This window comes from Microcebus murinus, chromosome 12, assembly GCF_040939455.1.
Source record: "Microcebus murinus isolate Inina chromosome 12, M.murinus_Inina_mat1.0, whole genome shotgun sequence".
In the NCBI taxonomy this organism is placed as follows: Eukaryota; Metazoa; Chordata; class Mammalia; order Primates; family Cheirogaleidae; genus Microcebus; species Microcebus murinus.
In genome coordinates this window covers 91,806,946-91,819,054 of record NC_134115.1, presented here as the reverse complement: position 1 = coordinate 91,819,054, position 12,109 = coordinate 91,806,946, and the positions used below count along the sequence as shown (strand labels likewise).

General features: G+C 52.0%; 1 protein-coding gene across 5 annotated transcripts in view; it reads left to right on the top strand.

Annotated features, from left to right (window-relative positions):
• Positions 1–12,109, top strand: part of CACNA1B (calcium voltage-gated channel subunit alpha1 B) — a 189,272-nt gene that overhangs the window by 26,807 nt on the left and 150,356 nt on the right. For all 5 annotated transcript variants that reach the window (XM_076009162.1, XM_076009160.1, XM_076009161.1 and 2 more), the window contains exons 4-6: positions 3,699–3,790; positions 5,256–5,408; positions 7,714–7,904. In XM_076009162.1, the coding sequence (XP_075865277.1) occupies positions 3,699–3,790; positions 5,256–5,408; positions 7,714–7,904 (436 nt within the window). The remainder of the gene's footprint in view (positions 1–3,698; positions 3,791–5,255; positions 5,409–7,713; positions 7,905–12,109) is intronic.

The following is a 12,109-nucleotide window of genomic DNA, read 5'->3' as shown; positions in this document are numbered from 1 at the left end:
AAGTTGTGGGGATTTTTTTCCTATATTTTGGAAACCAGTTCTTTGTCAGTTATATGCATTGCAGGTATCTTTTTTCATTTTCTCTATAGAAGCTTTTGTGGTATAGTTGACATTTTATTGCAGTCATATTTATTAGCCTGTTACTTTATGGTTTGTGGTTTTTTTATGTCTTCTTTAGACACACTTCCCTACTTCATAATCCTAGAGCTGTTGTCTTATATGCTTTTTCAAAGTTTTAAAGTTTGCTTTCCACACTTTGATTCACCTGGGATTTATTTGTGAAGGGTGTTTGCCCTTTCTGTACATAGATGACCCGGGTTTTCAGCGTCACTTGGTGACTGCCTCATGCTTTGCCCCCGATCTGTGCTACAACCTCTGTCAAATATCAGATTTCCGTGTGTTGGGGGCATTTCTGGGCTTTCATTTCTGTCCCAGTCTTTCCAGGTCTAATACCATATAGTATTAACCATTTCAGCTTTATAATAAGTCTTTAAAACTTACACAAGAGCCAATCTTACGTTTTGTTCTTCAACATCGTTCCGACTATTCTTATTTGTTTGAGACAGAGTCTCACTCTGTTGCCCAGGCTAGAGTGCCCTGGCATCAGCCTAGCTCACAGCAACCTCAGATTCCTGGGCTCAAGCAATCCTTTGCCTCAGCCTCCCAAGTAGCTGGGACTACAGGCGTGCGCCACTATGCCTGGCTAATACTTCTTTTTTTAGTAGAGACAGGTCTTGCTCTTGCTCAGACTGGTCTTGAACTCCTGACCTCAAGCGATCCTTCTGCCTCAGCCTCCCATAGCACTAGGGTTAAAGACTGAGCCACCGCACCCGGCCTTCTGATTATTTTTGACTCTCTACTTCTCCATATGAATTTCAATATGAGTTTGTCAAGTTCCACCAAGACTCTACTGAGATTCACTAAGATTAAAAAGCTTTATTGAGATATAATTCACATATCACAGTTTTCTCATTTAAAGTATGTAATAGTTTTTGGTATATTACATTATTAATTTTTAAAATTTGTGGTAAAATATATAATATATAACATGAAATTTGCAATTTTAACCATTTTAAATGTACAATTCAATGGCATTAATTATATTCATGTTGTAATTCCCAAACTTTTTCATTATCCCAGACAGAAACATTTCTTTTTTCTTATCTTATTGCCTTGGCTAAGATCTTTATGTGATGTGATTGGTTTGTGTGAATTTAAAGAGAAATGCTGTAAATCAGGGATCCCCAACCTGTGGTGAGTTGTATAATTATTTCATTATATATTAAAATGTAATAATAATAGAAATAAAATGCACAATAAATGTCATGTGCTTGAGTCATCCTGAAACCATCCCCTCCCCCACACCTCATCCATGGAAAAATTGTCTTCCATGAAAATGGTCCGTGGTGTCAAAAAAGTTGAAGACTGCTGCTCTAAATGGTTTTTATTAGATATCATTTGTCAGTTTAAGGAACCTTCTATTTCTAGTTCTTTTGATCATGAGTGACATTGAAATTTCATCAAATATCTTTTCTGCATTTTTTGATTATATAGTTTCTATTTTAGTGTGGTAGATTACATTAATAATTATATGAATAATGAACTATTCTTATATTCTGGTGACAACCCAACTGGCCATAATATATTCTTAAAATATGTGCCTTTGAATTTGATTTACCCTAATATCTTATTTAAGATTTGTGTTCATAACTGAGATATGTATAACATTTTCCTTTCTTTTTCTAGTTTTGATATTAAGATTTTGCTAGCATCATAAAATGAGTTGGGGAGCATTTTTTAAAAATTCCCTGAGACAGTTTGTATAACCTAGGACCTAGGCATCATGTGCCCTTTGAATATTTGTAGAACTCACTTGTAAAGTTGTCTAGGTCTGATCTTTTGGCAGGGGGAACCTGAGCCCAGTTTTACTGTTTTTAGTGGCTTTGATAGGCAAGATTCTAAGGTGGCCTCCAAGATTCTCATCTCCTTTCTGTGCACCCTGATAGTGATCTCCCTTTGAGTGTGGAAAGAATTTGTGGATAAGATGGGCTGTCGCTCCAATGATTGGTTTACTACTCAGTCAACTTTGAGTTACTCAAAAAGGAGATTATTTGTATGATACTAACCTAATAAGGTGAACCCTTCTAAGGGACTGGGCCCTTCCAGAAGTCAGAGAGCTTAGAAGGATGAGAGGGACTTTTGAGATGGCCGGATGGCAAGGACCTAAGAGTGGCCTCTAGGAGCTGAGTTCTGTAGTTTGATATGCTTTTTTTTTTTTTTTTTTTTTTATCCAAATGGAAATGTTTAAAAACCAGCTGGATATGTGAGCCTGGAGCTCCAGGTCTGGGTTAAGATGTAAATTTGGGAGTAATAGGCATACAGTGGTGTATACCTGTTGGGTAGATCCTGTATCGAATGAGCTCGGGGCGTCCACGGTTTGAATTTGGTAGAGAAGGCTAAGCTGGTGAAGAGACCGAGAAGGTCCCCGGGGAGCTGGAGCAAAACAGGAGAGGGCTGACCCAAGGCAGGAGACGACACCCTTTCAAGGAGGGGACTTGACCATTAGAATTGGCAGAGGGGTTGGGCGCGGTGGCTCATGCCTGTAATCCTAGCACTCTGGGAGGCTGAGGCAGGTGGATCGCTCAAGGTCAGGAGTTCGAGACCAGCCTGAACAATAGCGAGACCCCGTCTCTACTAAAAATAGAAAGAAATTAGCTGGACAACTAAAAATATATAGAAAAAATTAGCCGAGCATGGTGGCACATGCCTGTAGTCCCAGCAAGTAGGGAGGCTGAGGCAGGAGGATCGCTTGAGCCCAGGATTTTGAGGTTGCTGTGAGCTAGGCTGATGCCACGGCACTCTAGCCAGGGCAACAGAGTGAGACTCTGTCCCCCCCACCTCCCCCAAAAAAAGAATTGGCAAGAGGAAGGCTTGACAACATTTTAGTGGTGCAGTGAGGATGAGAACCTTGTTGGAAAAAGCCAAAGAGAGACCAAAAGGTCAGGAAGTGGAGAGAGACTCTTTCGGTGAGTTTGGATGTGAAGGGAGCAGAGAAATGCTCTGTGGCAGGAGGCAGATATGGAATCTCTTGTTTTGTTTTTAAGATGGGGACATCAGGGGAGGGTGTGTTTTTGTGCAGATGGAACTGGTCCCGCGGCTTTTCTGAGTCCTCTGAGCCCTCCATCTCACCTTTCCGCGCTCCCCTCCTGCCCTGAGATGAAGTGTGGAGGGTGGTGTGTGGGGCTGGGTTGGGAGTGCCCAGGCTCCATCTCACTCCCCGCGGCTCACCGCCACAGCCCTGGAGCAACTCGGAGGGCAGTGGGGTTGCGTAGGGACGTGGCTCAGGCTTGGGCCTGGTTGGAGGTCTCGACTGGGGGACTGGGCTGGAGGACTCAGTTGGAGAACAGAGTCACTGCCAGGCCAGGGCCAAAGGTCCACTCGCAGCTGGTGCCTTTGTGCCGGAGGCCTGGCTGTGTGGGTAAGTCGTTGCCCACATCCCTGTGGGGGCTTCTGGACTCAGTTCTTCCCTCCTTTTACCTAGCGAGCCCTGCCCCCTGGGCTAGCCCTTGGCTGGACATGGGGGACCCAGCAATGAAGGTGTCACTGCTCTTAGGAGAAAAGACGCAAGTGGTGGGAGGAGCATGCTGTCTCCTGACTCGGCGTGGAAACCTTTACCCCCTTCTCCTTGTTCCTGCCAGGATCCTGGCCACGGCCGGCACCGATTTCGACCTGCGGACTCTGCGGGCTGTGCGGGTGCTCAGGCCCCTGAAGCTGGTGTCTGGGATTCCAAGTGAGTCCAGCTGAGACAGGCCCACGCCTGCAGGAGCACCAACCTCCTCCCCGCCCGCTCTGTGGCCACAACCGCAGCTCGGCCCCTCACTAGTCCCCTTTGGCTTTGGTGACCATGAGCTTGCCGCTGTTGACCCCAGGGAACCGGGCCTTTTCTCGTCTGCCCCACTCCAGGAAAGCCCGTGGGTGACTTGTTGTTTTGCCCTGACTTGGCTTCCCTAGATGGAACCTTTGTTCCTCCTCAAATTCTCTGTTGTATTTTTATCTCTTTGCTTTTTTTTCTGGGGTTAAAGAATGGATGAGATATTGACACGGTGATGAGGTAGGATGACTAAGAAAATACTCAAAGGCTACAGAGGGCTGCCTGTCTCTTGGCTCAGGCTTGGCAGGCTACTGGGGACTGAGACCAGCCCTGAGATGTGCTCCTGAGTTGGGCTGCTCAAAGAGCCAAGCGTGGGCAGGAGGATGGCCAGGGTGACCTTGTGAGCCAGTGACACCTTGGGTCATTTCCTATTCCTTCAGTCCAGTGGAAGCTTGGGTTTAGGTCCTGTGGAGACCACTATGGGAAGACCATTGATTGGCTTTTGTTCTGCCCTGAGACCCTCCAGGCAAGGGCCTTGGCCTGGATCCAAGAGCTGGGGTTAGGCTGGAGGGGGAAAAGGTCAGGGGTTACAGCCTCAGCCCAGTTCCTCTGGCCTGGACCTGCTCATGCCCTGTGCCCAGTGACAAAACACTTCCTGGGGGCAAGTCCTCCTGCCTCACATTCCCCCAATTGTGTCTCTTAGGAGCTCTATACTTCCCACCCAGGATCCCCTGCTCTTGGCTCCCAGCATTCTCTGCTCTTCCTTCCCAGGATTCCCTCGTTTTCCCACCCAGGATCCCCTGCTCTTGGCTCCCAGCATTCTCTGCTCTTCCCTCCCAGGATTCCCTTGTTTTCCCACCCAGGATCCCCTGCTCTTGGCTCCCAGCATTCTCTGCTCTTCCCTCCCAGGATTCCCTTGTTTTCCCACCCAGGATCCCCTGCTCTTGGCTTCCAGCATTCGCTGCTCTTCCTTCCCAGGATTCCCTGTTCTTTCCTCTCAGGACTCTGTTTGTGTCCCACCCTGAGCCCTCCGTAGACCCGTAGATCTCACCAGCCCACACTCCCTATCCCACACTTCATACTCTCACGCCCGCACGTCCCCCTCCCCAACTCTGTGCCACTGCTCAGCCCACCTGTCCCTTGGCCCTGCCCCACGGGAGTGCTCAGTCGCTGTCCTCCTTCCCCTGGCACTGCCTGCTCTGTCCCTGCGGGAAGGCTGCCAGCTCTGTTGCCAGCCTGGTCAGCGCTTACCGCTTAGCAACTGCCCGGGACTGTCGGCTCTGCACTTCCTTGGGTTCTTGCTGTTCCGTGCATGCCCCACCCCGCTCCCTGCTCTGCCCACTTTGCTCTCTGACCTGCCCTGCTCTGCCCACTCTGGCCCCAGGTTTGCAGGTGGTGCTCAAGTCCATCATGAAGGCCATGGTTCCCCTGCTGCAGATCGGGCTGCTGCTCTTCTTCGCCATCCTCATGTTCGCCATCATTGGCCTCGAGTTCTACATGGGCAAATTCCACAAGGCCTGTTTCTCCAACAGCTCAGGTGAGGCCCGGCAACACCCCCTGGGCTCAGACGAGGACCACAGACTCATTCCTCAGGAGACGGGGACTGTTCTAGGTGCCAGACCAGTGAGGTGGAGCTTGCATTACAGTGGGGAACATGGACAGTAACCTAATAAGCACAAACAAACACGTGAATGTAATAATTATGGATTGCAGTAACCGTTAGGAAGGAAACAAAAAAGGTATTTGGAATGGAATAATTTGGGGCCTGCTCTACAGAGGGTGGCCAGGGGAGACTTCTCTGCCATGGGGGCTGTTACACAGCTACCGAATGCAGTGGGAAGGAGAGCCCTTTGGCCACCTGGCCAGAGAGCTTCAGTGACAAAGAACAGTAAGTGCAAAAGCCCAGAGTGATGGACAGCAAGACCAGAGAGGACGTGTGGGGCTTCACGGCGTGGTGGGAGCTCCGGGTCGTGTTCTGAGAGAGGAGGGAAGGCAGTAAAGGACATTTCATCATCCTGGCTGCTTGGGGAGGCAAAGGTGGAACCAGAGTGGAGTGGGAGTGTGTGTATCTCCATTCAGGAGAGAGGATGGTGGCCGGGGCCAGGTGCTTTGTTAGGTTGTTGTAGTGGGTCAAATTCTGGCTGTGTTTTGTAGGTAAAGCCACCCGGATTTTCTGAGATATTGTATGTGAGGTGTAAGAGAAAGAGAAAGAAGCATAAGGATGACACTAAGATTTGTGGCTTGAACTGCAAACATGTTAAAGGAGAAAACTCATGTGATCATCTCTTAGGTGGAGAAAAAGCTTTCACTAAATTTATTGATAAATCATTTGTGATTTAAAAAAACCCTTCTTTTTAATTAAAAAAAATTTGTTTAGCAAACATTGCCTGATAAGAAAAAAAAACTTAAAAAAATTTTTTTGTTTAAAAAAAACCTTTTATTAGACTGGAAATAGAATAATTTTCTTAAATCTCCCTAAAACTTCCTGCAAACATTGTACCTCATTGCGGGCCTTGAGAGCTTCCCCTCTAAAGTCAAGGAGGGCGTGTGGGCACATCAGTCCACGTGGCACTGGTGGGCGCGGCAGAGCCACGAGATAAGAAAAGGGACAAAAACCGTCCCAAGCACGAGCAGGGAGGAAAGGAACTGTTGTTACTCCTAGTTTTCATTCCAAGCACTTATCAAGGGATTTGGAAGGGAAGGCATAACCGCGTGTGGTCGGCTCTGCCTTTGAACACAGGAGCATTTGCTTTCCATCCTAGCAGTTCCCCAGAAGTTCCCCACGTTTCCGTGTGTTGTGATACATTTTTAAAACAGATTTTTTTCAGCCCTTTCGTTGGGATTTTGGGAGCGAAGTGGGCAAACGTGCTCCTTGCCATCTTGTTCCAGAGGGTAGCAGTGGTTTTCTGGTGTTTTGTTAGGACCTCTCCGTGTGGTCCCTGGCTGCCTGCTAGTTGCAGGTCGGTCGAAGGATGTCCGCTTTGTAGGGGTGCAGCGAGGCCTGGGCCAGGCGGTCTCCAGCCACCCTCCGGGCACACGCTGGGTTGGGCCTAGGTCTTCTGCCTGACGGGCACCGTGGGTGAGTCTGGCTCTTACTGGCCATGGGCCTTGCTGGCTCCAGAGTGACAGATCTGAGTGTCAGGAGGACTTTGCTGGCAGTTTGGCTGTGAGGGAGAGGAGGAACAAGGTAGGAAGAATGGGAGGCTAGGACTTCGTTGTTTCTGCTTTTAAGATGCATGGATCTTTGCTGGGCGCGGTGGCTCACGCCTGTCATCCTAGCGCTCTGGAAGGCCGAGGTGGGTGGATCGTTTGAACTCAGGAGTTCAAGACCAGCCTGAGCAAGAGCAAGACCCCATCTCTACTAAAAATACAAAGAAATTACTTGGACAGCTAAAAATATATATACAAAAAAATTAGCCGGGTGTTTTCGCGCATGCCTGTAGTCCCAGCTATTCAAGAGGCTGAGGCAGGAGGATCGCTTGAGCCCAGGAGTTTGAGGTTGCTGTAAGCCAGGCTGATGCCACGGCACTCTAGCCCGGGCAACGAAGTGAGACTCTGTTTCAAAAAAAAAAAAAAAAAGCATGGGCCTTGAGCGTGTTTAAATGGTGATGGGCAGGTTCCCGTGGGGAAGGAGGAGGTGACCACTGGCCCCTGAGCTCAGGTGGAGATGGAAGTAGAGCCTCAGTGCAGGTGCCGGAGGGGCGGTGGGAAGTGGGTGGAGGGTTCTGTTGGTGCTCGGTTCCTGCCCACCCTCAGCGAGTTCTCCGGGGTCCGGGAACCCCAGTGGGGGCTGGAGAGTCTGGCGTCCGAGCTCAGGATCTGCTTCGTTCTCCTCCTAACAGATGCAGATCCCGTGGGTGACTTCCCCTGTGGCAAGGAGGCCCCAGCCCGGCTGTGCGAAGGCGACACTGAGTGCCGGGAGTATTGGCCGGGACCCAACTTCGGTATCACCAATTTTGACAACATCTTGTTTGCCATCTTGACAGTGTTCCAGTGCATCACCATGGAGGGCTGGACCGACATCCTCTACAATGTGAGTTGCATCCTGGCCCCGGGCCTGGGCGGGCCTGGAGCTCCTGCGCCGGCACCTCTAGGGGTCTCACTGGGGTGGCACTTCTGACCTCAGAGGCTCTGCCCGGCCCGGAGCCCCGTCCTCCACCCTGGGACGAGGTGCAGCCTCCCTCCTGTAGACGCTGCACCAGAGCCTCCCCACGGTCAGCCCCGACTCAGACTCGAGGCATAACCGTCTCCCTTGTGAGAGCAGAGCTGAGGGCCGAGTGTGGGGGTCAGAGGAGGAGCCCAGACAAGACGCTCCTGCTGCTGACGGTGAATCAGGCAACGGCGCCCGGAGCCAGTGCGCACTGCAGACGCGCTCTGCGTTAGGCCATGCGAAGTGTTTTACTCCCACCAACTCATTTGATCTCGAGAACCCCGCCGTACAGATGAGGAAACTGAGTCACAGGGAAGCCCGTTTGCCCAAGCCCTGGGGAGCTCACTTTCAGCCACTAGCTGTGCCGCCCTGTCTTCTGGGTGGAGTCGGGGGACAGTGGCGCCTACTGGACTCCTGTCGTCCCCAGGCAGCCGGGTGACGGCGGCGAGAGCGGAGTGAGGGTTGGGGCTTCACCGGGCCGGCTCGGGATGCCCCCCTGGTTCCTGGGGTTCCTGGGGTTCCTGGGGTGGGGCCTGGGTCTTCTACACTCGTTTCCTTCACACCGAGCCTGTCTGGTGCCGGTTCCTCTTTGGTCTCCTTACTCCCGTCGGGACGACAGCCTGACTTAGAGGTCAGGGTGGTCGGGGTTTGGCCGTGCTGGGAGTCGAGTGAGTATAAGTTACCTGGGGGCTGCTGGTGACTAACCTCCCCTCCACCTGGGTGACTAACCTCCCCTCCACCTGGGTGACTAATCTCCCCTCCACCTGTTCTTGGTGGGTTCTGCCATCAACTCCTGCACAGACCTCTGTCGTCTTTCTGTCTGAAGACTCCCTCGCTGCCATCCGTCCCTGTCTGTGCGAGTCCTGTGAGCTGCCAGAGCACGGGAGCAATTTAATTTTTATGTTGGTGCAAAAGTAATTGCAGTTTCAGACCATGAATTTTAAATCATTATAACTAGGCGGAAGCTCATCTTTATGAATCAAAATAGGAACCATTAAAATCAACACATTTTTTGCCAACAAGAAATAAGCTCATTTATTCCTGTAGTGTAAAAATCCATGCTTTGGGATTCGATGAACTCTTGGAAAGCATTTTCTGCTTCCTGCTGGTTGTGGAAGCATTTTCTCTGCAAAAAGTCGTGGAGATGCTTGAGGAAGTGGTAGTTGGTTGGCGAGAGGTCAGGCGAACATGGTAGATGAGGCAAAACTCCGTAGCCCAGTTTGTTGAACTTTTGAAGGATTCGTTGTGTGACATGTGGTTGGACGTTGTCATGGAGAAGAATCGGGCCCTTTCTGTTGACCAACTGGCTGCAGGCGTTGCAGTTTTCGGTGCATCTCATCGATTTGCTGAGCTCGCCTCTCAGATGTGAGGGTTTCACTGGGATTTAGAAGCCGTAGTGGATCAGACCGGCAGCAGAACACCAAGCAGTGACCGAGTCCTTTTGTTGGTGTGAGTTTGGCTTCAGGAAGTGCTTTGGAGCTTCTTCTCGGTCCAGCCACTGAGCTGGTCATCACTGGTTGTCACAGACTTTTCCTCACTTTTCCTCACACGTCACAGTCCTCAAGAAATGGTTCATCGTGCGTGCAAGAAGAGAAGACGGCACTTCAGAATGACGATTTTTCTGATTTTCGGACAGCCCCTGAGGCATCCACTTATCGAGCTTTTTCACCTTTCCAATTTGCTTCAAATGCCGTACGACTGTAGAATGGTTGACGTTCAGTTCTTGGGCAACTTCTGGTGAGGTTATAAGAGGATCAGCTTCGATGATTGGTCTCAACTGGTCGTTGTCAACTTCCGATGGCCACTGCGCTCCTCGTCTTCGAGGCTCTCGTCTCCTTTGCAAAACTTCTTGCACTGTGCGTTCGTTCATTAGCGGTTCCTGGACAAAACGTGCTGTCGGTCTTGCGAGTTATCTCCGCTGCTTTACGACCCATTTTAAACTCGAATAAGAAAATTGCTGGAATTTGCTTTTTGTCTAACATCATTTCCGTAGTCTAAAATAAATATAAAATAAACAGCAAGTAATTAGTTGCTAGCAAAAAACATAAATCAAGAAATGTGCATGAAAACGGTGTGTAACATAACCACATTTATTTAAGAGTGTATTCCAGTAGCAAACGGCAAAGGTCAACAACGCTACAGCCGCAATTACTTTTGCACCGACCTATAAGCTTGGGGAGGTGGAAGAGAAATGTTCACGTGAGCTGGGACTCTGAGACCGCGTGGCTGAGGCATGTTGGGTTTTGAATAGCCAGAGGATGTGTCTGCTCAGGTGCTGTCAGGGGAGGGGCAGGAGCGCAGGTGCACTGACCTGGACCCTGTTACTATTTATGCACTGAGCTCAAGGCCTGGGCCAGGTGCCCTGGGACCCTGCGCCTCCCTCCCTGGCGGCAGTGCCCGTGCGTCCTGGTGGCACGAGGGTGGGCCGGCGTCAGGGAGACACTGGGACCCTGCTCTGTGTCTTGTCCGTGAGTTCCTGGGGACCCGGGCTGGTCCTGGGGCTGGGCATTCAGCAGGTGCTCCATAAATGCTTGCTGCACTGGTGTATTGGCGTGTTGGGCGGGCAGGTGGCAGATGGGGAGTGACGGAGAGGCCGGCCCAGGGTCTGTTGAGCCAGACGCCGTGTCTGACGACAGGCTCGTTAGACTGTGGGGACAAAGGCAGTGACGAGGAGCTCGGCTGTTCTCTCCCCGCAGCCAGTCGAGGGGCCATCTCCACAAAGACAGACGCTAAAAATAGCTCGAGCCGCCACGTCCCTGCCAGCTCCTCTCAAGTGACGGGCTGCGTGACCAGGTCTCCGCGGCCCGCGGTGCCCACTGCCGCTTGGCCGGAGGCTGCAGGTGACTCAGATCCTCCTGCCTGGTCTGTGCCGGGGAGGTGGTGGGCGGGAGGGGCCGCAGAGGTCTCCTCCCACGCTCCCCGCTGGGCCACCCAGCACGGCTCCTGTGCTGGGGGCGAAGGCATTCAGCACACGGGCCCCACTGGGCCCCCAGAGGAAACCGAGGAGGTGGGGCAGGGAGTGGCGGGGGAGGGGAGGGTCCTGGAGAGCAGGGCCTGGCCAGGTCTAGAGAGAGACGTGATGCCAAGGGACGTCACGTTGGAAGTTCGGAAGTTCGGGGAGGTGGTGGGGGCGGTGACGGCTGTGAGGCTGATGCCACGCAAGCCCCGGAGCAGGTGGCCCAGGACTGCCAGGACCCCGCCTCCAGGGCACACAGGGTTTTCGTTAGAGACGAGACAGGGGTTTTGAGCAGGACTCTGGAGTCTGGAGACTGAGCCTGCCCTCCTCCCCTCCCGCCCCGTGAGTGGCTCCTGTGTGCTCCTTCGAGGGACAGTGCCTGGGCTCTGTGAGCAGAAGCCACGGCCTGCAGCAGGGGTGGAGGGGGAGGGAGCGACAGCGGACGCGAGGGGCAGGGGTGGGCGTGTGTGTGTGTGTGTGTGTCTTGGGGGCCGAGGTAGCCGGGCAAGAGTGGGCAGTCAGGCCTGGGGGAATGACGAGAAGAGCGTCTGGTCGGAGTGGACCGCTGCACAGCTGTGGCAGTGGTCAGGGCAGCGCGGGGCCTCCAGCTGGGGGGGCGACGGCTTGCCTGTGCTTTCAAGTGTGTGGAGCTAAGGGGGCTTCAGAACACTCAGAAGGGCCTCGTGGGGACGGGTCAGCAGTAAATTCCCATCAGGGCCAGAGAGACAGCAACTCTCGAGGAAGAACGTGCCTCCTCCTCCTCCCTCCCTGCTCTGGCAGCGTTGGGGTCAGCGGCCTTGACACTAGCTGAGGCAGGAGGAGGGATGCTAGGCTTGGAGGAGCAAAGAGCGGCTGCGCCCTCCTGTCCCCCCGGCAGGGCTCGTCCACACTTTTCCAGGGCTATGGGGAGGGTTTCCGTACTGAGCATGTTCAAGGGGACAGTGGGAGGTGAACGCTGGTTTACGATTTTGCACGTATGGTTTTGCTTGTGTTCGCTGTACTGGTTATGTGATGATCTGAGGAAAGAGCATTTGGAAACATACGAGTGCAGGCTGGGTGTGGTGGCTCATGCCTTTAATCCCAGCACTTTGGGAGGCCGAGGCAGGAGGATTGCTTGCAGGAGTTCAAGACA